At 39.2% G+C, this 26,222-nt stretch overlaps 1 protein-coding gene across 1 annotated transcript in view; it reads left to right on the top strand.

Moving 5' to 3' along the window:
- The window catches only part of LOC139361334 (sterile alpha motif domain-containing protein 1-like), a 166,162-nt gene extending 142,669 nt beyond the window's left edge, over positions 1–23,493 (top strand). Inside the window, exon 2 of the mRNA XM_071089965.1 lies at positions 23,267–23,493. Coding sequence (XP_070946066.1) covers positions 23,267–23,305 — 39 coding nt within the window. The 3' untranslated portion in view covers positions 23,306–23,493. The remainder of the gene's footprint in view (positions 1–23,266) is intronic.
- Positions 23,494–26,222: the final 2,729 nt, after the last annotated feature.

The raw sequence follows: 26,222 nt of genomic DNA, 5'->3' as shown, positions 1-26,222 counted from the left end.
TCTTTGTTTTTTTCTTGTAAATTTCCTTAAGTTCCTTGTAGATTCTGGATATTAGACCTTTGGGTAGATTGCAACAATTTTCTCCCATTCTGTAGGTTGTCTGTTCACTCTGTTGATAGTTCCTTTTGCTATGCAGAACCTCTTCAGTTTAATTAGATCCCATTTGTCAACTTTTTCTTCTGTTGAAATTGCTTTTGATGTTTTCAACATGAAATTTTTGCTCGTGCCTATGTCCTGAATGGTATTGCCTAGGTTTTCTTCTAGGATTATTATAGTTTTGGACTTTACATTTAAGTCTTTAATCCAGTTTGAGTTAATTTTTGTATAAGGTGTAAGGAAGGGATACAGTTTCAATCTTCTGCAACATATCTAGCCAGTTCTCCCAGCACCACTTATTGAATAGGGAATCCTTTCTTCATTGCTTGTTTTTGTCGTTTGTCAAAGATCAGATAATTGTAGTTATGTGGCCTTATTTCTGAGTTCTCTATTCTGTCCCATTGGCCTATATGTCTTTTTTGTCTTTCTTTTACCTCTGGTAGAATTCAGCTGTAAATCCATCTGGACTTGAACTTTTTTGATTGGTAGGATATTTATTACTGCCTCAATTTTAGAACTTGCTGTTGTTCTATTCAGGGATTCAACTTCTTCCTGGTTCAGTCTTGGGAGGTTGTATATGTCTAGGAATTTATCAATTTCTTCTAGATTTTCCAGCTTATTTGCATAGAGATATTTATAGTATTCTCTAATGGTTGTTTGTCTTTGTTTGGGATCAGTGGTGATATCCCCTGTATTATTTCTTATTGTGCTTATTTAAATCTTCTCTTTTCTTTGTTAGTCTTGCTAGTGGTCTATGTATTTTGTTGATTTTTTTTTCAAAAAAAACAGCTCCTGGATTCATTGATTTTTTTGAAGGGCTTTTCATATCTCTGTCTCCTTCAGTTCTTCTCTGAGCTTGTTTTTTTATTGTCTTCTATTAACTCTGGGGTTTGTTTGCTCTTGGTTCACTTGTTCTTTCACCTGTGGTATTAGGATGTTGATATGAGATCTTTCTAGCTTTTTGATGTGGGCGCTTAGTGCTATAATTTCCCTCTTAACACTGCTTTAACTGTGTCCCAGAGATTTCTCATTGATTTCAAAGGCCTTCTTGATTCCTGTCCATCATGTCATTTATGTTCCTCTCTAAACTGGTTATTCTAGTTAACAGCTCCTGTAATCTTTTTTCATAGTTCTTAGCATCTTTGCATTGGGTCGGAACATGCTCCTTTAGTTCAGTGAAATTAGTTATTACCCACTTTCTGAAGCTTACTTCTGTCAGTTCATCCATCTCAGCTTCCACTCCATTCTGTGCCCTTGCTGGAGAAGTGCTGTGGTCATTTGGAAGAGAAGATGCATTCTGGCTTTCGATATTTTCAGTGTTTTTGCATTGGTTTTTTATAAACTTCATGGATTTATGTACCTTTAATCTATGAGGCTATTGACCTTTGGATAAGGTTTTTGTAGGGACTTTTTTGTTGATGATGTTGTTGTTGCTTTCTGTTTGTTTGTTTTTCTTCTAACAGTCAGGCCCCTCTTCTTCAGGTCTGCTGCAGTTTGCTGGAGGTCTACTTCAGACCGTGCCTGAGTATCACCAGTGGAGATTGCAGAACAGCAAATATTGCTGCCTGCTCCTTCCTCTGGAAGCTTCGTCCCAGAGGGTCACCAACCTGATGCCAGCCTGAAATCTCCTGTATGAGGTATCTGGTGACCTCCGCTGGGAAGTCTCACCTAGTTAGGAGACATGGGATCAGGGAACCACTTAAGAAGGACGTCTGACTCCCCCTTAGTGGAGCTAGTGTTCTGTGCTGGGGGAATCCCCCTTATCTGGATCAGCTGGTCTCTTCAGAGCCAGCAAGCTGGAAAGATAAAGTCCCCTGAACCTGAGACTTTTGCTGCCCCTTCCCCCAGGTGCTCTGTCCCAGGTACATGAGAGTTCTGTCTGTAAGCCCCTGATGGGAGCTGCTGAAATTCCTACAGGGAGGCCTTGTCTAGTGAGGAGGGATGGATCCAGCTCCCACCTAAGGAAGCGATCTGGCCATGATCTGCCACATTTGCTTCGCTGCACTGTGGGGAATACTGCCCAGTTCAAACCTCCCAGTATCCTCAACACTGGGAGGAGGAAACTACCAACTAGAGCCAAAGTAATGGTGGTTGCTCCTCCCCCTGAGAACTTGGTCATCTTAGGCAGGCTCCAGATGGCTTACTGGCAGTAGGGATTTCAAGCCAGTGGGTCTTAGCTTGAGGGTTTCTGTTGGAGTGGGACCCAATGAGTGAGACCATTTGGCTCCCTATCTTCAGCCCCCTTTCCACAGGATGGACAGTTCTCCTGCCTCATTGGAGTTCCAGGCACCACTGGAGTATGTAAAAAACTCCTGCAGCTCAGTGCCTGCCTGAACAGCCACTGACGGTATCATCTGTCATTGGTCTGTCTAGTTTTGTGCTTGAGACCCAAGACCCTGATGTTGTAGGCTCATGAAGGAATCTTCTGATTCATGGATTCCAAAAATCTGTAGGAAAAGTGTGGCACCCTTGGCGGGCAGCAAAGTCCCTCACCACTTCTCTTGGCTGGGGGAGGGAGATCCCTTTGCCCTGTGCAGCTCCCGGGTCACGTGACGCACTATCCTGCTTTTCTTTGCTCTCTCTGGGTTGTGCCAACCACCTAGTCAGTCCCAATGAGAGGAACTTTGTACCTCAGTTAGAAATGCAAAATTCACTTGCCTTTGCATCCATCTCTCTGGGAGCTGCATATCTGAGCTGTTTCTATTTGACCATCTTGGCTGTATTTTATTCTTTCTGTGGCATTTGTGAATGTGATTGTGTTCCTGATTTGGCTCTTGGCTTGACTGTTGTTGGTGAATAGCAATGCTGGTGATTTTTGTACATTGATTTTGTATCCTGAGTCAGCTTAAGGAGCTTTTGGGCTGAGACTATGGGATTTTCTAGATACAGGTCATGCCATCTGCAAATAGGGATAGTTTGACTTCCTCTCTTTCTATTTGGATGCCTTTATTTTTTTCTCTTTCCTGATTGTTCTGGCCAGGACTTCCAATAATATGTTGAATAGGAGTGATGAGAGAGGGCATCTTTGTCTTATACTGGTTTTCAAGGGGAATGCTTCCAGCTTTTGCCCATACAGTAGGATGTTGTCTGTGGGTTTGTGATAGATGGCTCTTATGATTTTGAGGTGTGTTCCATCAATACCTAGTTTATTGAGAGTTTTTAACATGAAGGGTGTTGAATTTTACTGAAAGCCTTTTTTGTATCCATTGAGATAATCATACAGTTTTTGTCTTTAGTTCTGTTTATGTGATAAATCATGTTTATTGATATGTATATATTAGACCAACTTTGCATCCCAGGGATAAGGCCTAGTTCATTGTGGTGAATAAGCTTTTTGATGTGCTATTGGATTTGGGTTGCCAGTATTTTGTTGAAGATTTTTGCATTGATATTCATCAGGGATATTGGTCAGAAGATTTTTTGTTGTTGTTGTTGTATCTCTTCCAGGTTTGGGTATCAGGATGATGGCCTTGTAGAATGAGTTAGAGAGGAGCCCTTTTTCCACACTTTTTGGGAATAGTTTCAGCAGGAATGGTACCAGTTATTTGTACATCTGGCAGAATTCTGCTGTTACTGCTGTGACTTTGTCTGTTCCTGGGCTTTTTTTGATTGGTAGGCTTTTTATTACTGATTCAATTTCAAAGCTCATTATTGGTTAGCTCAGGGATTCAGTTTCTTCCTGGCTTAGTCTTGGGAGGATGTATATGTCCAGGAATTTATCCATTTCTTCTAGATTTCTAGTTTGTGTGCATAGAGAGGTTAAGAGTATTATCTGATGGTTATTTGTATTTCTGTGGGGTCAGTGGTAATATCCCTATGTCATTCGTAATTGTGTTTATTTGTGTCTTCTCTCTTTTCTCCTTTATTTGTCTAGCTAAAAGTCTATCTATTGTATTAATTTTTTTCAAAAACCAACTCCTTGATTTGTTGATATTTTCAATGGTTTTTTCATGTCTCAATCTCCTTCAGTTCAGCTCTGATTTCAGTTATTTGTTGTCCTTTGCTAGCTTTGGGGTTGGCTTTCTCTTTGTTCTTTAGTTATTTTAGTTGTGATGTTAGGTTTTTAACTTGGGCTGTTTTTAGCTTTTTGATGTGAGCATCTAGTGCTATAGTTTCCCTCTTAACATTGCCTTAGCTATGTCCCAGAGGTTCTGGTGTGTTGTATCTTTGTCCTTATTAGTTTTGAAGAAATTTTTAATTTCTGCCTTAATTTTGTTATTTTCCCAAAAGTCAATCAGGAGCAGGTTATTCAATTTCCATGTAATTGTATGGTTTTGAGTGATTTTCTTAGTCTTGATTTCAAATTGGATTGTGCCATGGTCCAAGACATTGGTTGTTACTATTTCAGTTTTTTTTTTTTTTTTTCCATTTGCTAAGGAGCCTTTTATGTGTGATCATGTGATGGATTTTAGAATATGTGCCATGTGGTGATGAGAAGAACATATATTCTGTTTTGGTGTGAAGAGTTCTGTAGATGTCTATCAGGTTCAACTGATTCAGTGCTGAATTGAGGTCTTGAATATCTTTGCTAATTTTCTGTCTCGATGATCTGTGTAATACTGTCAGTGGGGTGTTAAAGTCTTATTGTGTCTAAAGTCTAAAGTTAAAGTATTATTGTTTGGTGGTCTAAGTCTGTTCAAAGGTCTCCAGGAACTTGCTTTATGAATCTATGTGCTACTGTGTTGGGTGCCTATATGATTTGGATAGTTAGCTCTTTTTGAATTGAACCCTTTAACATTAGGTAATGCCCTTCTTTGTCTTTCCTGATCTTTGTTGGTTTAAAGTCTGTTTTTCTGAAATTAGGATTGCAACTTTCGTTTTTTTCTGTTTTCCATTTGCTTGGTAGATTTTCCTCCATCTCTTTATTTTGAATCTATGAGTGTCATTGCATGTGAGATGGGTCTCTTGAAGACAGCATAACAATGGGTCCTGGTTCTTTATCCAGCTTGTCACTCTGTACCTTTTAATTGGGTCACTTAGCCCATTTACATTCAAAGTTGGTATTGATATGTGTGTATTTGATCCTCTTATCATGATGTTAGCTGGTTATTATGTTGGTGTGTTTATGTGGTTCCTTTATAGGGTCACTGCTCTGTGTAAAGTATGTTTTTCTAGTGGCTGGTAATGGTCTTTCCTTTCCATATCTAGTGCTTTCTTCAGAAGGTATCGTAAGGCAGGTCTAGTAATAATAAATTCCTTTAGCATTTCCTTGTCTGAAAAGGATTTCTCCTTCACTTATGAAGCCTAGTTTGACTGGATACAAAATTCTGGGTTCAATTTTTTTTTCTTTAAGAATGTTGAATATTGGCTCCTGGTTTCTTCTGGCTTGTAGGGTTTTTGCTGGGAAGTGTTCTGGGGGACTTTGGTGGTGTCTGCTTGTGGAGTCACACTGGTAGTGGTGTTGGGATAGAAGGAGGGCAATGGCAGGTGCAGGTTTTGTGCATTACATGTGCCTCACATGCAGAGGTGGTTGCTCAGGGCAAGAGAGGGTCTGCTGTTTTCCATGCCTATTTTATCTCCTGAGGCAGTGTTGGCCCAATGATAGTGCACTGGTGGGGGCAAGGTTGGCTGGTTCTGTGCCTGTCAAAGATCCCAGACTGCAATGGTGGTTGGCAGGGTTGGGGGACAGACTGAACCCTTGCAGCAGCAGTTGCAGGGTAGGATGCATGGAAACATGTGTGCTGGTAGGGAAAGGAAAGCAAAATTTGCTCATGCATACACATGCCTGCAAACCAATGTGAGGGGTTGCAGTGAGCCAGGGGGAAGCTGCAATGTGGAGAGGGAGCAGGTAGGTTGCTGTATGGCCATGGGGGCCACCACACTGGAGCTATCCACTGGTCAGGCGTGGTCCATTAGCACGGAAGCTATGATGAAACCCCCAGGGAACCCAAGGCTGACCTACAAGCAGCTGCTGCCAGGCTGGGGCCCTGGGAAAGACCAGCAGACCAAGGGGTGATTAGGTCAGACTGGCCCCATCTGATGGGCAAGACTTCCCTGCAGAGTTCAGGTTCAACAGTTTCCTTAGGGCTAAAGTCTCCTATGGGAGCAAGTTGAGCCTAAGAGGATGGCCATCCTGGCCATGCTCCACTACAGATGCTCCTGCACCAAACTCTCTGGGCATCCCGTTCCACTTCTCTAGGCAGCTCTCCCTGCCAACTCAAGTGTTTGTGATGATCGATGGGGTCTCCTCCTGTTAGGATTTCAGAGGGCTGTGGTGAGAGTGGGTTGCTCCTTGTCAGTTCAACTCACTTGTTCCCCTGAAGTTGTTGGGGGCCAGGAATGAGTCCCAGTGTATGGTAGCCCCATGCAGAGTTCCCGGCTTCCTCCCCCTTCAGCTCAGCTTCTGTATCTTCCCTCTGACTGCTCTCAGTGCCTTTCTTCTGAAAATCTGTTTGGAGTGTGCCAATCATCTTTGTCCCTTGGTGGCAGCTGTTCCACCTGGCTGCATCTCATTGATCATCTTGCCTGATCCTTACTTCTATTCTTATAGTCTTTTATCACGAATCAATTCTTTTTTCAATTCTGGAAAATTCTCAGCCATAATCTCCTCAAATATTTCTTTCCCTCTGTTTTATGTTCTGGTATGCCTCTCCAGTACGTTAGGTAGGCCCTAGTTCAGTGTTGCTCTTGTTCATTCTATTCTCCATATATTGACTGCTTTTATGTCTTCCCATCTTTTTATTTCTCTCTTTATCTCTATCTAATCTCTTTATCTCTGTATGTGAAATTTCAAATTAAATTATCCTGTAGTTCACTGGTAGCATCTTTAGCTGTATCTGGTTGGCTACAGGTATTTAAAAATCTCAGGTATGCAAAATTAGACTGAAGTTAATCTTTGATTCATTATATACTTTTGCCATCTGTTCATGCATGACCCTCTTTTATGTGTTTATGTATGTATCCATTCACAAATAGCATAGAAAAATTAGGGACAAGAGTGCTAACAATAACATATCTACCCATGTGCTTCCTCCCCACCTTGTCCAAATGCTTCCTTTCATCCAAGGTAACCACTCCCTGAACCTTGTGCTTATTATTTCTTAACTGCAAAAAAACCATTTAGCTCATATTTTAAGAATATATGTATTACTAAAAAGTACATTTTTAGCTCTTTTTTTAACATTACAAAAATTTGTAACATTTTGAAAGTGGTGAAAATTGTCTTTTGTTTTTTTTTTTTAAATTCACAATTATGTTGTCAAAGTTCATACCAATTGCTACATGTAGCTGTAATTCATTTGTTTTGACTGTATTAGAATGTTTCATTGTGCAATTGCACAACTGTATCACAGTTTATTTATCCACTCTTCTGTCAATGAGCATTTGAGTTCTTTCTAGGTTTTGCTATTGTGAACAGCACTACTACAAACAGTATTATTCATGTTTCTTGGGTTTATCTTGGTTATGTTCTAAGAAATGGAATTGCTGAGACAGAATATGTGAATGCTCAACTTTTCAAAATACTAATGCATTATTTTTATAGGTGGTTGGATCTGCTATTTAACCTATCTGTTGAGGTTTAAATTTTCAGTGACAATGATTTCATTCGTAAAAGTATTATGCCATTTTTTTTTCTTTTTCTTTTCTTTTTTGATGGAGTCTTGCTCTGCTGCCCAGGCTGGAGTGTAGTGGTATGATCTAGGCTCACTGCAACCTCCGCCTCCTGGGTTCAAATGATTCTCCTGCTTCAGCCTCCCAAGTAGCTGGGACTAGAGGCACACACCACCATGCCCTACTAATATTTTTTTATTATTTTTTGTAGAGACAGGGTTTTGCCACATGGGCCAGGCTAGTCTTGAATCCCTGACCTCAGACATTCCACCCTTCTTGGCTTCCCAAAGTGCTGGGATTACAGGTATGAGCCACCACGCCTGACCTATGTAGTTTTTAAAATCAAATTTGCTTTTTACTTCTCCAAACTTTCTTCTATTGATATTGTGGCTTCTATTCTTCCATTTGTCTGTTTAATCAGCTTATGTGTCCATGTATTATAACTCTTCTCAAATTGTGTAATTATCTTCAGTGCTGGAGGTGCCAAGCCTGTTTGTTACATCTTCTTAACACCCATATACACTCCCTCACTCCAGGGCTGTTTGTTTCTTTATGTCATTTGTAGTTTTGGTTGTGAGCTTGTTTTAAGCCTGAATTTTTTCCCCTAAGGGAATTCTGTGTCTTCTGACTTAAGTGCCTCTACAAAGTAGACTGTGCCCAGTCTACAGCTTACTTTTCATTCTCTTGACAGAGTCTCAAGTTTCTCACCAGTATGTACCTTAGCAATAGGTATTTTGTGGATATTCTTTGTAAAGTTGAGAAATTTCTCTCTATTTCTGGTTTATTGAGAGTTTTTTAAAATCATGAATTGGCATTAAATTTTGTCAAATATTTTTTCTGCGCCTATTTTTATGAGCTTTTGATTTTTTTCTGCAGTGAATTGCTGTGATGAATTACATAGATAGATTTTTAAATGTTGAACAAGCCTTGCATACCTGGGATAAATCCAATTTTGTCATGGTGTATGCTTTTTATACATCTTGAATTCAGTTTGCTAATATATTTTGAGGAATTTTGCATCTATATTCATGTTCTTAGCCTGTAGTTTTCTTTTCTTATAATGTCTTTGTCTGGTTTTGTATTAGTGCGATACTGGCCTCATAAAATAAGTCATAAATAAGTCTGCTTCTGTCTTCTGAAAGAGATTGTGAAAATTGGTATAATTTCCTAAATGTTTGGTAGAATTGACAGGTGAACCCATCTGGCCTTCTGCTTTCCATTTTGAAAGGGTATTAATTATTGATTCATTTTTTTTTAATAGAGAAGACCTATTCAGAATGTCTATTTCTTCTCATGTTTGTTTTGGCTGATGGTGCCTTTCGAGGAACTGGCCTATTTTACCTAGGTTATTAAGTCCGTGGGCATAGTTATTTGCAATATTCCTATATTCTACTCTCTTTCATTTCTACTATTAGTAATTTATGTCCTCTTTTTCCTCAGTTAGCCTGGTTAAGGGCTTATCAATTCTATTAATCTTTTAAAAAACATAAACTTTTGGCTCCATTGATTTTCTCTATTGGTTTCCTGTTTCCAGTTTCACTGATTTCTGCTCTAATTTATTATGTCTTGCCTTCTGCTTACTTTGGATTTAATTTGCTCTTATTTTTCTAGTTTATGAAGATAGATGCTTAGATTTTAGATTTTTATGCTTTTATAATATATATATATTTAGTATTATAAATTTCTGTGTAAGATTTGCTTTCACTGAATCTCAAGAATTTTGATAAGTTGTGTTTTCATTTCCATTGAAACACAAATTGCAAATACATTTAAATTTCTCACGATATTTCTTCTTTGACCTATGTGTTATTTAGAAGTGTGTTATTTAATCCTTATGTATTTGGGGATTTTCCAAGTATCTGTTTTCGATTTCTTATTTAATTCCACTGTGATCTGAGAGCACACAGTTGATGATTTCTATGTTTTTAAATTTGTTAAGGTCTGTTTTATGGCCCAGAAGGTGATCTATCTTGATGAACGTTCCATATAAGCTTCAGAAAAATTTGTCTTCTGCTGTTTTCAGTGAAGCAATCTATAGATTTCCATTGTATCCAGTTGATGGATGATGCCACTGAGTTCAATTCTGTCCTTACTGATTTCATGCCTACATGATCTGCCCATTTCTAATAGAGGGGTGTTGAAGTCTTCAACTATAACAGTGGATTTACCTATTTCTTCTTGTAGTTCTATCAATTTTCACCTCACATATTTTGAAGCTCTCTTGTTTTGGTGCTCTGCAAGTTAAGGATTGTTATGTCTTCTTGCAGAATTGACCCCTTTATGATTGCATAATGCTCCTCTTATCTCTGATAATTTTCCTTGCTTTGAAGTCTGTTCTGTCTGAAATTAACATAGCTACTCCTACTTCCTTTTGATTAGGATTAGCATGGTACATCTTTTTCCATCCATTTACTTTTAATCTATATGTGTCTTTTTATTTAAAGTGCACATCTTATAGACAACATATAGTTGGGTTTTGTTTCTACTCTAACAATCTGTTTTTAATGGATGATGTACCTTATAACAACAAAATCATAATTCTAATTTCTCTCCCCTGTTCCCTGCATCCTTGCTGCCATTCATTTCACTTATATATAAGTGTACATAAGCACAAGCATGCATAATCAAATACTTTGTTGCTATTGTGATTTTGAACAAACTTATCTGTTTAATCAATTGATGAAGAAAAATAAAAGGTTTTATTTTACCTTCATCTATTCCTTCTTTGATGCTCTGCCTTTCTTTATGTAAATCTGAGTTTCTGATCTATATAAGTTTCTTTCATGTTAAAGAACTTCTTAACATTTTTTGTAAGGCAGGTCTACTGGAAACAAATTCTCTCAAATTTGTCTGAGAAAGTCTTTATTTCTCCTTCACAGAATTCTAGGTTGGTGGAGTTTCTCTCTGTCTCTCTCTCTCTCTCTCTCCCCTACACACACCACTTTAAATAACTTTCACTCCACTCTCTTCCTACTTGCATTACTTCTGAGGATAATTCAAATATACTTCTTACCTCTGTTACCCCATAGATAAGTTGTTTTTTCCCTCTGGCTTCTTTCAGGAATTTTCTATTTTCTTTGATTATTTTTTATAGTTTGAATATGGTATGCTTAGGTATATAATTTTTTTGCATTTGTTCTGCTTGGTGTTTCATGAGCTTCATGGATCTGTGGTTTGGTATCTGATATCAATTTTGGGAAAATTATCAGTAACTATTGTTCACATATTTCTCTTGTTCCTTTTCTCCTTCCTTCCTTCCTTCCTTCCTTCCTTCCTTCCTTCCTTCCTTCCTTCCTTCCTCTCCTCCTTTTCCTCCTCCTCCTTCTCTTCCTGCTTTTCCTTCATCTTCTCCTTCTCCTTTTTCTTTCTTTCTTCTTCTTCTTCTTCTTCTTCTTCTTCTTCTTCTTCTTCTTCTTCTTCTTCTTCTTCTTCTTCTTCTCCTCCTCCTCCTCCTACTCCCCTCCCTCCCTTCCTTCCTACCTTCCTTTCTTCCTTCCTCTTCCTCCTCATCCTCCCCCACCTCTTCCTCCTTCTTCTCCTTGACTTTCTTCCTTCCCCTTCCTCCCTTCCTTTCTTCCTTCCTTCCTTCCTTACTTCCTTCCTTCCTCTCCTCCTCCTCCTTCTCCTTCTTCTTCCTCTTCTTCTTCCTCTTATTCTTTCTTCTTCCTCTTCTTCTTGTCCTCCCCTCCCTCCCTCCCTCCCTCCCTCCCTTCCTTCCTACCTTCTTTCCTTTCTTCCTCTTCCTCCTCATCCTCCCCTATCTCCTTCTCCTTCCTTTTTCCTTCCTTCTTTCCTTCTTTCCTTCCTTCCTTCCTCCTTTCCTCCTCTTCCCTCTTTCTTCTCTTTCTTCTCCTTCTTCTTCCTCTTCTTCTTCTCCTCCTCCTTTCTCCTCCTCCTCCTCCTTCTTCTCCTTCTTTCTTCTTCTTCTTCTTCTTCTTCTTCTTCTTCTTCTTCTTCTTCTTCTTCTTCTTCTTCTTCTTCTTCTTCTTCTTCTCCTTCTTCTTCTTCTTCTTCTTCTTCTTCTTCTTCTTCTTCTTCTTCTTCTTCTTCTTCTTCTTCTTCTTCTTCTTCTTCTTCTTCTTCTTCTCCTCCTTCTTCTCTCTTCTTCTTTCTTCTTCCTCAACTTCTTTCTTTTCTTCTTTTTGATACAGGGCTTCACTCTGTCATCCAGGCTGGAGTGCAGTGGTTTCAGAACATGGTTGACTGCAGCCTCGACTTCCTGGGCTCAAGCAGTCCTCCTGCCTCAGTTGGGCATGGCGATACATGCCTGTAGTCCCAGTTACTCAGGAAGCTGAGGCAGGAGCTCTGTTTCTTCAAACTGTGTCATTTGCTTTGTAATTTTTTCTTGATAGCCAGACATGATGTACTGGGTTAAAGAAACTGCTGTAAATAATTCTTTAGTAATGTGATGGTAAGGTACATGGGTAGAGGAAGCATTCTATAGTCTATGGTTAGGTCTTAGTCTTTTAGGGAACCTACACCTTTGGACTGTGAACTTCACAAATATTTCTCAGTCTCCTCTGGACTCCCCTTAGGTGAAAAGGAATGACTAGGGTGTGCTTGAGTTGGGCATTTTCCTTCTCCCATGGGGAAGGCTAGAGTTTGCTGTAGTTGGGTATTTTCCTTCCCCTAGGTCAGTAAGACTCTGATAAAAACCGCTGCAGTTTAGGTTCTGGTTAAATAGTTTCTCCCAAGGGCATATCTTGTTAAAAAGAACAGAGTGCTCTGGCATATTTCAAAATGATTCCTCTCTTTCCTTCTGCCAGGAGCACAAGGAGATTTTTTTCCCCTAATATTCACCATGAGAAACTGGTCAAGCTCTTGGAGGTAAAACTCACAAAAGTGTGCTCCCCACCCTGACCTCTGTTACTGGGTTTCCCTGGTGTTTTTAAGTCCTAAACTTGTCCATACTCAGCCTCCAGCAATGCATGGTTTCCTCTCCAGGTGCTGGATCTCAGAGAGGTTAGTTCATGGGTTTCTGCTCTGGTAAGTTGTGACTCTTTGTATCTGCCTGTCTAGCTCTCCAATTTTGAGAGCAGTAGTTTGCCCTGTGACCTCATTTCTCTTATAGATCTAAGAAGAGTTGTTGGTTTTTTAGTTTGTTCAAATTTTTACTTGTTGCTGCAGAATGGCAACTTTTAAGTTTCTTACATACAGAACCAAAAGCTGGAACCCTGACATATTTCTATTAGCACACTTGTGTGATTCCTCTTTCAATTTTTGTTAATTGATTAACTCAAGTTTTTCACACTGAGGGTAACTTTTTGAGGTCAGGCACATTTTATTCATTTTTACCACCTACACATATGTGACTTTTGCACCAATGTATTAACACACAACAGACATCCAAATATAATTGTGAAGAACAGACCAAATGAATGCATAAATTAGTGAATAAATGCCACTCGTCATCATCATTTTAATACTCTCCAACTTCACTTTCCAATAAAACCTCATTTCTATTCAAACATTTTATCCTATTCAAAGAATTCCCCGGAATAGAAAGGCATAGCCTTGTTCAAAGTTACAGAAGGTCAGCCAAGGTCAGCTCTGTGGATAGCTGACAACCACATCTTCTCTGTTCTCCAGAGTGTGTGAGACACAGGACGCCTCCCATAAGGAGGCAGCGTGCTATGTATTTTACAGGGTTTTGTATACTCACTTTTTTTGTTTCAGACTGAGTGAGCTAGTGCTTGTGAAATGTTCAGAGTGGGAGCACCTTCAAGAAAGTGGTAGAACACAGGAGGCCCTTGTGCAGACTCTCAATTCTCAGTGCTGGTAGAGTTTCTCTTGCTCCACCTGAAATATTCCTGGGACTCCAATTATGAGTGGAGACATATAACAATATTGAGCTTATGTTCCAGAGTATGTGTATGTGTGTTACCACCTGTGTTCTTGGGAAAAGAAAAATAGCATTCTGTGCATAAGTCTGCCTTAACACCTACTGATTATATGGAAACTGTTTAGGTGTCTGCCTCCCCTTCGAAATTATGGGTTGCTTGAAGGTTGCTGTTGTGTCTTCATCATTTGCACCCTAAGAGCCAACAGAGTTGATGTCTGATGAATCAGATGATGAAAGATGAAGCATGGAACACAATGCCCAGAAACAGTCCAACTGCTTTTCGGTGCTAGGATCTTTGCCTGTTGTTAGCCCAAGTCTCTAAAGATGCAGTGTCCCCTTGCTCCTCTTCCCAACAGGAAGGGCAAATACCAAACCTACTACCTATCTCTTTGCTTGGATTAATTATCTATTCTTTGTTAATAGATCTTAAGTAGGTCTATTCCCACCTCTGAGAGCCAGAACCAGTTTGGGGTTCATGAAGTGTGCCGCAATGGTGTCCCTAAATAACCTTGGGTGATGAAAGAAATTGGCTTGGGCGAGATGCCTCCCTGTTTGTCTTCTCAGTCTTGGGAGTGGGCCCCAATAGGGTTTTGCCCCAACTCTGGCCTCTCTCTGCTCAGGGCTATGAGGTGCTCAGAGTGGTGCATTCTGAGTGCGTGAAAAAAGGAAAGTGAATATGAGTCAGAGGAATAATTCCTAGGGCCAACCACACCCTAGAATTGTTTCATCAAAATGGAGAGGTCAAACACTGGGTAGCAAGCCCTTTGCCAAAGTCTCCACACTGTTCCAATTTGTCTTTGACTTGAGGACTCAGCAAACACTGACAGCGGGCTGACAAACTGAGAATGGCTTGATTCACAGAGCACTCCTCTGTCCCAGGAAGAAACAAAGCACTGTAAATCACTAGGAGATGATCGAGGTTCTAAAGTGCCTATATGAGCTGGCCTTACTCCTCACACTGCCTGGAATCAGTTTCCAATAGGTAGCCTGCCCTCCTAAGAGGCAGAACAGAGAGAAACAGCTTCTGTACATACACCATTAAATGACTCAGATGAACAGCCACATCAGTCACTGTCTTCTTCCAGGAAGAAGTCTTGACATCACTGGGGGGAGTTTCATAGTAGCTCCTGCTGTCTGTCACCCAGTTTTAGGGGGCTTCTGTCAGTACTAGGGGTTATGATGTTTAGTGGTATGAAGGAGGAGAGTCTAACTTTTACAGCCTTGCCCTGACAGCACAAGCACCTCAGTTACTACAATGTTTTTCCAGACAGTCTGCCCAGTAAATGCAACCATAGCCCACTTCCCTAGGATATTTGAGTGTCACATGTCTTCTTTATAGTGGTTACTCAAAACATCTATAGAAGAGGATCTGTCTATCTATCTATCTATCTATCTATCTATCTATCTACACACACACACACACACATACACACACACACATACTTTGTTTACATCAATGAGATACTCATCTGGGTTTTATGGATATGAAATCTGGGATTCTTTTATCTTTCTTACAGTCAGTCAGTTATTCCAGTCATATTTTATAGCATTTGTTTTGGCTTAGTTTCTTCCTTCTAGATTATTTAATGACCTCATCAGCCTGAGAATTTAAAATATATACCTTGTGATTATATGTTTAGCTGAAATGTACTTATGTGTTTATTTGCTTACTTAATTTCTTGGGACTTTGGATGTGGGACTGGTACTGGTGACTGTGGGGTAGGTAATAGTGGCCCTACAGTTCCTTGACTCTCTAGGATTCTGGAAGGAAAGTTGTTGTTTGAGAATTAACCTAACTGTATTTCTAGCAGAAGCAGAAAAGATCACATGGAATTCAAACAGTGAGACTCTCAGTAGCATAAGAAAGCATGTCACTACTTGTCTCTGGATTCCAGTTTCCTATAAAATGAAGGTGTTGGCCTAAATGACAAAGGTCTCCTGCTAGCTCCATCTATCTACCCACCCATCCATCCCCAGCAGGTTAGGTGATTGGGCTTATTACACATGTTATTTTCAACTCTCTTGTCTTGTTATTGTAATTCCAGAGTGAGTCCTCGTGTATCTCCCTGGGCTCCTGTTCTCCAATTGCAGAATAGGGACCCTCTCCAATTGGCCTCTTTTCTACCTACAAGGGAGTTGGTTTCAAACTCAGCTTCTCAGACAGAAGAGGTGGTTGGGTTCATCCCTTTGTGAAGAATCTTCAAAGCACAGCCAAAGCTGGGAAGGAAGACCCGTATGAATACAGGTGGACACCTTATTTCTTGTGAGGAAGACCATGAAGAATAGCTCCAACAGAGGAGCCTGGACTACAACCCTGGGCACGCGGCACCACCCACCGATCCACAGGTGACCTTGGTCCTCCTTGCATTTACAGAGTATGACAGCAGGGACATCTGTGGAGATCACCTGCCAACTATAATTTTGGAATATTATATGAGCTGGGATCAATTTTATTAAGCCTGATGCTGTCTTTTGCTTCAAGAGTTAATCCAAAGTTTACCTGCTAAATGCAGAAATTCAGAGTCAAATCAGACAAAATAACAAATGTGGTCCCCAAATCAAACAGCATATATTGATAATGGGAAATTCTGGGCAACTTTCAAGAGAATTGAATCAAATATTGAGATTACATCTTGGTCTTAGTTTAGTGACTTTTAGTGTACTTGGGGTGGGGCTAGTGTTGTGGGTTTAGATCCTGACTAGTGCTCTGGGCAGGACAAATCACTATCTGTAGCCAGTCATTTAGGAAAAGTTCCATGCTGGAGAGGATTCCAGGAGGTCAACAGGGCATTTGGGAGCAGAGCATTTGGGAGGAGGCAGGTGGTGCAGGAGGAAGTCAAAGGCAGATGGGAAGAGCTCACATAACGAGGACCAGTGTTTTCCAGAACCGTACAGTACTTGGCCACTTGAATTAAGGCACTGCCAAGTTCACTCTCTTTCTGTCATTATTCATGTTTCTGGAAATTCCACTTCCTAGGATGCATCCAATTACACCCAATCTCTTCACTTTTGCATATAGTATTGGAATTTAAATGAACATGTTAAATTTGCTCTCTCTATCTAAATTTGCACTAAGCTCTGGCAACTATTTCCATTTTAGTGGTTTAGTAAGTTATAACTACTGGATTCTTTCAGCAAGCAAATAATACACACCATACAGCTGGAGAAAGAAGAAAGGTTAGAGAAGGAAGAAAGGTTAACTCTTCCCACTTACTCATTTCACAGATGGAAACACGGATGTTCCCAGAGACTTGGTAAAACTTGCCTGGTGTGTGACTTTGGGAACACAGCCATTCTCTGAGTGTGATGCTTTTTATACGCAGCCTGGAGTTTGCTTCCTGATGATGTGCTCCTTCCTGCCCAGGCAGCCTCAGCTGGGCTCCACTATCCCTGCTCTGGTACCCACTCCGAGCACTTAAGAATGCCTCCTGTCTGGAGCCAGTATGAAGGTAACAGAGAAGGAAAACCTGGATTTCAGCAGATTAAGTGGAGGAGAGGAGAGAGACTGAGGAAGAAAGGAAAGGTTGCAGACAAATGAAAACTGTCTTGTGAAAGTAAAGTGATTGACATGGATCACCTGGATTATGATTATTTAAAAGGTAGTTCACAAACAGAAATCCCAGAAAGGTTTAGAGCAAACTAATGACTTCTGGAGAAGACTATGAATTTGGATCTCTACATTCCAGTACACTTATGCGGGAAAAGAAACTGCTTTTAACTTACAAGTATTCTAACTAGTCACTCAGAGTTTTTTTTTAAAAACGGAAAGTAACATTTCTCTATTAGAGGATTCAATTCTACTATGGCTGCAAAAGGATTGCTTCTGGACTCAGAAGAAAATCAACCTATATAATCAACCTAATCAGCCAGACCCACTCACATATTAGTGGACCTAGCTTCTGTTCTAGGCCAGGAACTGAGAGCTCCTGACACTTTGTAACAATGTAATAGGGGATAAAATGTCAGAAATTTCAGTGAAAATGGAGGTTAAGTTGTGCATTTTAAAAGCAATTTTTAGGTATAAGGTAGTAAGTAGCTAGTATTTATGTGCCAGCAGTTCAGAAAGCAAAACTGAGAATTCAAATGCCCAGTGGCCAATTATTTGTTGCTTTGTACATTTGGGGACTGTAAGCAGATGGACACCAACAAGCACACATCCCTGGGTTTATTTCTCAAAACATATCACACATTCCTAAGTTTCCTTACAGATCTTTTTAAAGATTACTCTCAGAATGTGCCCAAAGAGTCCCTGAACAAATGCTATTCATTCGGGTAAATATAACAAAAATCATTAAAAGATACCAGCATTTTAAATAGCGATTATAATCCAGTGGTTGACTTCTGTATTGCCCTATTCAGTGTCTATACATTTTGTAAAGCCTCACATTGACTTGTGTACAGATGTACCATTTGCATTTAGCTAACTGTGACATCTGTGGTCATTTTCTATAAAGAAGTTAATCTTTAAGCTGTTGGTAATGAATGTGGCTTGGTTTCTATTGGAAAGTCTGATTCAGCTTACATCATTTTAACTTATAGCACCTTTGCCAGGAATGAAATCTAAGAGCGCAAGACTGCACTGTTTTTTCCCAGGTCTGCAGAGGTCTGTTGCTTTTAATAGGTTATGTGTAGGACAGAAGGATGTGACTCATCTATGCACTTAAGAGTCACAAAACAGTAATGCAAACAGCTCAGCGTCAGTCATAACATTCATTGTATGTACCACACCGAATGTGCATTACCATTTAGTTTTTGTTATTTTACAGGAAAGTGGGCATTGGTACCCAGTGAACAAACAAAATATTCACTAAGTTTATTGTCATAAGTGTCATTAACATAACTGTTTTCAGTGAGCATAGAACAAGTGTGCGGAGCTGTTTGTTGTCAACTGAACATCCTTGACACCCCTTCTAATGTCTCCCCACTTCATGGAAGAGAAACCAGGACTGTAGTTGTAATTTGCAGAATTCTCTTCTCTGTGAGGTTCCAGGAGGGACTATCCAGGAGGAGGCACTCATATGAGGAAGGAGGAAGGCAAGTCCAGTATTCTCCAGAGGCAGTTGTGGGCACACGCATGGAGAGACGTAAGGTTCAAAGCAGCTTTCAGATGAACTTTTGGAGAAATGCCTTTTGTGCTCTGAGAGGAGATAGATGTCTAGAGCATCTCTAGTCTCGTAAGTTTTGCAGTTTCCAAGGTGAGCTCCTGGAAATCATGTGCTTCAGTGCTCCAAGCAGAGTGTTAACAATTGCCTCCTTGACCTTCACTTCCCTAACGGTTGCAGAAGCTTCACTTTCTTGTCTTAAAACGATTAATATGTAGAAGACACAGAGTGGCTTCTATTTTCCTGATAAAATTGTGGCTGATACAAGAAGTAATTATTAAAAAATTAATAAAAATTTAGAAAAGGCAGAATGCATAAATCAGATTAAAATAAACTGCCAGTGGGCTATAGTTACTATAAAAATAAGATGGTCAAAGGCTGATGAAATGGAAGAATGAAGAAATCAAAGTCAATCAAATAATTAATCAATTGATTACAGAACAATCAATTAAATATATTAAATATTATGTTTATGTAATTATAATTTATCTATTATGTAGATATTATATTTAATTTGTAAATATATCTATTATACATATATATCAACTAGGAATCTAGATTCGGTATCATGTGATCAGTAACCAGTATGAAGTGAGCACAGCAAGCAGGAAGTAAGGCCAGGATGAGAGACCACACCCCAGCTAGAAACACAGAAAATTAGAAGTTTGATTCACTTATTTATTCATGCAACAATTATTTTTGAGCACTTACTATACCCCAAGTACGGTGCTAAGTGGTGGAGGATGCAACATGAACAAGATAAACGTGTAACTGCTCTTAAGTGCTTATGGTCTACTTGGGAATATGGACAAGTGAATAGCTAACTGTTATTGAGTGTGATGTGTGTCATGATTAGAGAAGTACATCGTGTTGTTGGAACACCCAGAGGCAGGAAGTAGGGTGTGGGGTGGGGAGGAAAAAAGACTTCCTGAGAAAGTGGCTTCTAAGCTGAGACTTGAAGGATGAAAGGAGGTTAATGGTCGAAGTGCGTGAGGTAGAGGAGATGGAGGTTGAAGAGGGAGATCAGAGTGTTTTGGTAGGCACCCCATTGTCAGGTGGTAGTGGTGGTAAACTCCAAAAGCAATGGGGAGATATCACAGGGTTTTAAGTAGCAGAATGATATGATCCAGTTTATGATTTCAAATGATGCCTCTGGCTGAAGGATCAATAATGGATTTCAAGAGAGCAACATGGATGTGGGGAGAACAACTAGACCCTGCTGTAACAGTCCACATATGAGATGTCCATAACTTGGACATGGCAGTGGGGATGGAGAGAAGTTAGCAGATACAAGAAATGTTTAGTGGATGACTGGTGGAGAGGTTAGAGAATGGGAGAAGTCAAGGGTGACTCATTTCACACATATAGAAACAGAAGCTTAGAGGGATTGCATAGCTCACCTAAGGTGACGTAGCCCAGAACAGTGGTGTTGGGATTGAAACCTCAATTCAGTTGACTCTGGAGCCTTCACCTTTACCTCTAAGCTCTGCAGTGTATGAACCAGAACAGGCCACGAAGGCTCAAGTTTTAAAAAATCGTTAGAATGAGGTTCTTGTATCACACAGATTGACTGTATTGTATTAATGTGACACAGTGGTTCTGCTGAGCTCTCTTCATCTCTTGTCATTACCTGTACTGTATTTTTTCTACTTGACTTATTTTCATAATTTTTCCCTCTGTGTATGTGTAAATGTTGTTGTAACTAAAGGAAAAGGGAGTGGAGAAAGAAGATGATTTCTCCTTCTCACTGAAATTTTGGTTTCAATCTTAAGTAAAACCAGAAGGCATTTCTTCTTTACTTTTTACAGTGTGTGTGTGTATATATATATATATATATATATATATATATATATATATATAAAATCTGTAACCGTAACAGTATATATATATCTGTAACTGTGTAAGTTCTAGAGGGTAAAGGCCACAACCAGCTGTCATGTTTTGTTTGCCAAAATTACTAAGACAATGGATAAGATAATGGGTAAGGCTGAGAAAGCTATAAAGTAATTATCCCATATTGCTCCCAAACACCCATCTCTTCTGTTATACTTGAGATCTGTTAAACAAGTCTGACGTACTTGGAAACAAATACTGACATGCCCGTGATTATAGCTCCCATCTATTTGTGGATGAATGGCAAGCCTCCCACTCCTGAACAAACCCCTGTGCTAAGCTGCAAACACCCAAGGACATCCCCAGCCAAGTAACCTGGGCTCCTTAAACTTTATGTGCTGTGACAATCTCAGCTGAGCTAAGGCCCCTCACTACCACCCCTCTGGCTGTAGGATCAAGAATGGATTTCAAAAGGGCAACGTTACTACTACTACTACTATTACTAGCACCCCCTGCCTTTTTTCCTGAAACCTGTACCGACCAAGTCAACAAAACCAGATGCTTAGAAGTTAGTCTAGATTCCTCTTTCTCTCCTATTCCTCACATCTCATCAGCCACTCAATCATAGCGATCCTGCCTCTTAAATACCTCTTTAGTTTTTTCTTTCCTCTTCATTTCCACTGTGGCTGTCTTAGTACTGGCCACTGCTTCCAAATTCCTGACGGATATTAACTTTTGTGATGCAGAAACAAGAAAATGGAATGCCTAGTAATTTGCAAACTCATAAGTTATTCTGTATTTAGTGTAACATATTACTTACGTGTTTTTAAAAAATAAAAATTGGTCATAATCATAAATAATGAAGAATTTTTCTGTAACAGGGTTATACTAAAAAATTGAGAGGCTTTCTGTAAAGAAAGAAAAAGAGGTAATAATAAATGCTTTGCTACTATCACTATGAACCAAAATATTGTGACACAATTATGTATTTCAATAACATGTAAAAATGGCCTCTAACTAATATACATATTTGATAACAGAAAACATTAGAAGAGAAAATAAACACAAAATCAATGCCAAGTAAAGATTATTGGCACATTGAGTGATAATACAACAAATATTAAATATTTTAAAAATTATCCTTACAATAAAATTGTAAGACACATAGGCATGAATTTCACTGTCAAATAGTTTTGGACAATATTAGGACAAATATTCCAAATGTAGAAAAATGTCTTTCATCTTGTATTACATTAATTGAATTGATTGGTTAAAGATGTGTTCAAAAGTATCTTCAAATTGGGAGTCAGGGAACATGTTCCTTCAAATAAGTTCATTTCCTTTTTTAGCAATGAAAATATTTTATCTGCTTGTTTTGGTTTTCATTTGTCCATTGAAAAATATATTATGTTTGTCAATTCAGATTTTAGATCAGTTTCTGATTTCTTACTAGAACATCATAAAACAACATCAATTTATTCTCTTTGTAGTTTTTTTTTTTTTTTTTTTTTTTTTGCGAGGGGTCAACGTACTTGAAAAGAACATCAATGAATAGCAGATATGTAAACACTAGAAAATGCCAACAATTTGGGCCATACTCAAATAACACGACACTCATATCTTCTAACAAAATTACCATCACCCACATGGATTTGCATGACAAAATTGTCCATTTAGGGATTTATTTTGTTTCCACAACTTGTATTTCTTGACATACTACTTATAGGACTTATATAACATATACTGTATGTATAATCTTATTTATATTTATTTCATTTGCAAGAGTGACTGATTACCAGCAGACAGGGCTACCAACACACACTGACTCCATGGCCACAGCCCTAAACAAGACTGATTGGGCTGTGACTGCTTCTCTCTCACATGCCTCTGTCTGGTTTTCAGATATGTCAACCTTAATACTTGTCTCTGTGGCTCAGGGTTCCTATTCTTACTTTTGGCGTGATGTCATTAGGTTCCTTTTAGCCAGCAATGTCTCTTTGTTAATTGCTAAGCTCTAATTCTCACAGGAGAATTATAATACTTTCATTTTTCTGATTTCTTGACTGATTTTTCTAAAATCCAGGACTTAGAAAAATATAAATTTCTTGAGAAACGTCAGGGAAGAAATCTCACATGGAAACACTGTTATGGACCCTGTAATGTCTTAGTCAAATAATCACTGTATAATACTGGTCTCTGGTCTCTTGCCCTGTCTCCTTTCAGTCTGTCCCTCCCACTGCTTATTCTGAAAAATGGACATGAACTTACCAAACTGTGTTATAATTTTAAAATATGCTTGCCTTTTCCACGAGACTGCACATTTCTTAAAAGCAGGAATTGAGTGTTAGCTCTTGATCTCCAATGTCTAGTAATGAATTGATACATTTTAGGTTCTCAATATATGGATGATAAATTGAGATGAATTAAGTTGAATTTATTTGAAATAGAAAGATAGTGAAGACTTTGGTTTTGGAAACCTTGTACGTTGAGACAAATACATCTCTCCCATGACAATTACCTGGGAATTCTAGATAATATACACTAAAAACTTTTAAAACAGAGTTGAGTTCAGAAGAAAAAAACAAGGAAGGCTTTAGGTAGCACAAATAAGCAAAGATCCTGGCAGCTAGAGCCATAAGCACTGAAGTTGAAGTACAGCTTGTGGGTGGGCCAGGGCAGGGCTTGTAGGGAGGGAGTCTGCAGGGATGATGTAGTTTTAGGCCAGGAGTCACCATCTAGGAAGATGTGTCATTGTGCTCTTCAGGTCAGTATTAAGAAATGTGAATTGGAAGAACAGACATTTCATGCACAAACAGTGCCCCCCTTCTCACTCTTCCCATAGGTCTTTTGTCTATTCTCCCTCCCAGTGATGCTGTGTTGAGAGCAGAGATACGTTCAACATTGAATGAGACCACATTCAGGCTGTAGTGATTATGCCCTAAAGAGTTCAAGATGTGATTGGAAGAAGCCCTGTTCTATGTTTATACTATTAAATTCAGAATGGTAAGCTTAACAATGACCAGAAAACAAATTATCATTCACATCTTGCATACACTGGAAGAGCTTGCATTTGTAGTCATCATGAATGATGCACAATTGCAACTTTTGAGTCATTGGAAGCCAGTATTCATGGGCGGTATGATACATGATGCAATGCCACGAGTAATGATACAACCCGTGTTAATTGATAAGTGGTTTTAGGGAACTGCAGAGGCAAGGAGATCTATGTTGTTTCAATAGAAACAGGTTCCAAAGAGTTATGCATATATTATAAATTATTTCAACTCACATGTGCCCATGATTTTGACAATATATTTTTAAACAGAATTGTTTATGTAGACAAAATATGTCTGCCCAGCACCTTGCATACCCTATGGGTAACTCTGCCCCTAGCTTTCTCCCAGTCAGGTCATATTTTAATGTGTTTGTTTTCCCTTAGGCAGAATGGGAGTAAATTCTGAAGGAGTAGGACCCAGGAAGATGGAATAAAAGATTAGATCAGGCAGAATTAATTAATATTGGAGCAGTCACCTGGAATTCTAGATGTAACATATTGACTCAGACAGTTATGATGTGATACTTAACTGAAGCCTGGATTCAACAATGACTTAGAGCATGGTTTCTCAAAATTTAACATGCAGAAGAATCACCTGATGATCTTGTTGAAATGCAGATTCTGATTCTGTAGGACTAGGGTGAGCCTGGGGTTATGTATTTCAAACAAGTTCTAATTCATAGATCATATTCAAATAGCAAAACCCTAAAATCAATAATGTAGAGAAAGGAGTCTAAAGGCTCAAGAGATGGGACTGTTGGAATGAACTTAACATGAGCAGCTTGCTCAGTCACTGCTTAACCATCCCAGGAAATCCTAGAGGCCATCCCCTTCCTTAAGATATAAAACTGCATTGCTCAGGAGAGCATCAGAATTAATTGAAAGTGTTGTGGCTATCTGCCATAGGTCAGAGATCACGGTGGGCAGATGTTGCAAAGAAGTTCAGTTCCCTGATTTCAGTGGGAATAATGGGTGTTGGTATGATAGAGCCCTGGTGGTGATGCTTAGCCATCAAAAATATTTTTGTACAAAATTATCATTATATGCTGCTGGAATAAATGGTGCCATGGTCTGAATGTTTGTCTCCCCCAAATTTAAATGTTAAAATCCTAGCCCCGAAGGTAATGGCTAGGAGTAGGGCCTTTGGAAGGTGAATAGGACAAGAGGGAGGAGTCCTCATGAATGGGACTGTGCCCTTATAAAAGAGGCCTGAGAGAGGACCTCTCGCCCCTTCTGCCTTGTGAGGACACAGCAAGAAGGAGCTGTTTATGAAGCCTGGCCCTCACCAGACACTGAATCTGCTGGCACCTTGACCTTGGACTTCCCAACTTCTAAAACTATGAAAAATAAATTTCTATCGTTTATAAGACACCAAATCTATATTATTTTGTTACAGCAGCTTAAATAGACTAAGACAGGGGTGATCTATATTTTTACTCACATGGATCTAAATGATGGCAAATTGATTAGGGATGCAAAGGAATAGAATGGATAGACAGTCTGCCAAAGTGCTAACTGTAGTGTAAAAGTGGAAGTATTCTAAGTTTAGTGGGCAAACATAGAAATCAAGACATTGTAATAGGGTTTCATAGTCTCTTACCCAATTATCAGACATAAGTCAGTTCAAAAAGACTTGGAGTCTTCCAATTGAGGAGAAAGTTGAGCCCCTTTGGGAGAGGGCCCTTGAGTGTTACCACATGCGTATGCTGTAAATATTTCTTCATGTCTTTCCCCAAGAAACTAGCATCCATTAACCAGAGTGACTGCACTGACAACAGAGAAATAAGCAGAACATTTGGGTATTTTTGACACTGACTTTGAGCTGATTCTAATCTCAAGAGTTCCACAAATGCCTTGGAGTTCACTGGCAAGAGTGAGGACTTACGAATGTTAGGGGATAGATGGACTCCGGATTCAAACTTGTCTCACTGTGGGTTCAATAAAATAAGGAACCTAACCTACTGTCATCCCTGCCCCAGACTATACAGTACAACTTAGAAATGCTTAGTAACCAGCATAATCTCCATATTGGTTATCTGATCTGTGGAGTGATAGCTATTAGGTTAAGATGGACCAAAAAGGGTTCCTCAAAACTGACTTTCTATAAGGGAATTTCAGACATATTTCCTCCACTAAGAACTTCTAAAAAGCAGTAGGTGGTTATTCCTATGGCATCACCCTTTAATGAACATGTTTTGCTTTGCTGGTAAAAAAGCTATGTGGGTCTTTGAGGATGACTGTGGATTATTTCAAACGTAATCATGTGGTAACTCCTATTCAAGCTGCTATTCTGAAGGTGGACTATTTACTGGTGAAAGTCAACAGATCTTCTGGCACCTGGTATGCAGCTATTGACCTAGCAGATATTTTCTATTTTTTTAATATGAAATTTATCACTTTAATGATTTTCAAATGCACAATTTACATTCACATTGTTGTTTTATAGTTTTTTTTTTGTATATACATCAATAAAGATAATCAGAAGCAAATCAAAAGGTTTGCTTTCAGCTGGAAGGGTCAGCAGTGCACTTTCACAGTCTTTCCTCAGAGTCATGTCAATCTCCTGCTCTCTGTCATAATGTAATATAATATCACAGGATCTTAAGCATCTTGCTATCCTACAGAACATTATTCTGGTCATTATGCTAATTAGATCTGGTGGACAGGAAGTATCACATACCTTAAATGTATTAATAAGACATATGCATGCCAGAAGATGAGAGATAAATGCCATGACACTTCA

The sequence above is a fragment of the Macaca nemestrina genome, unplaced genomic scaffold, assembly GCF_043159975.1.
Source record: "Macaca nemestrina isolate mMacNem1 unplaced genomic scaffold, mMacNem.hap1 Scaffold_44, whole genome shotgun sequence".
Taxonomy (NCBI): Eukaryota; Metazoa; Chordata; class Mammalia; order Primates; family Cercopithecidae; genus Macaca; species Macaca nemestrina.
Note: the sequence above shows the minus strand (reverse complement) of the source record. Positions and strands in the feature narration are given on the sequence as shown.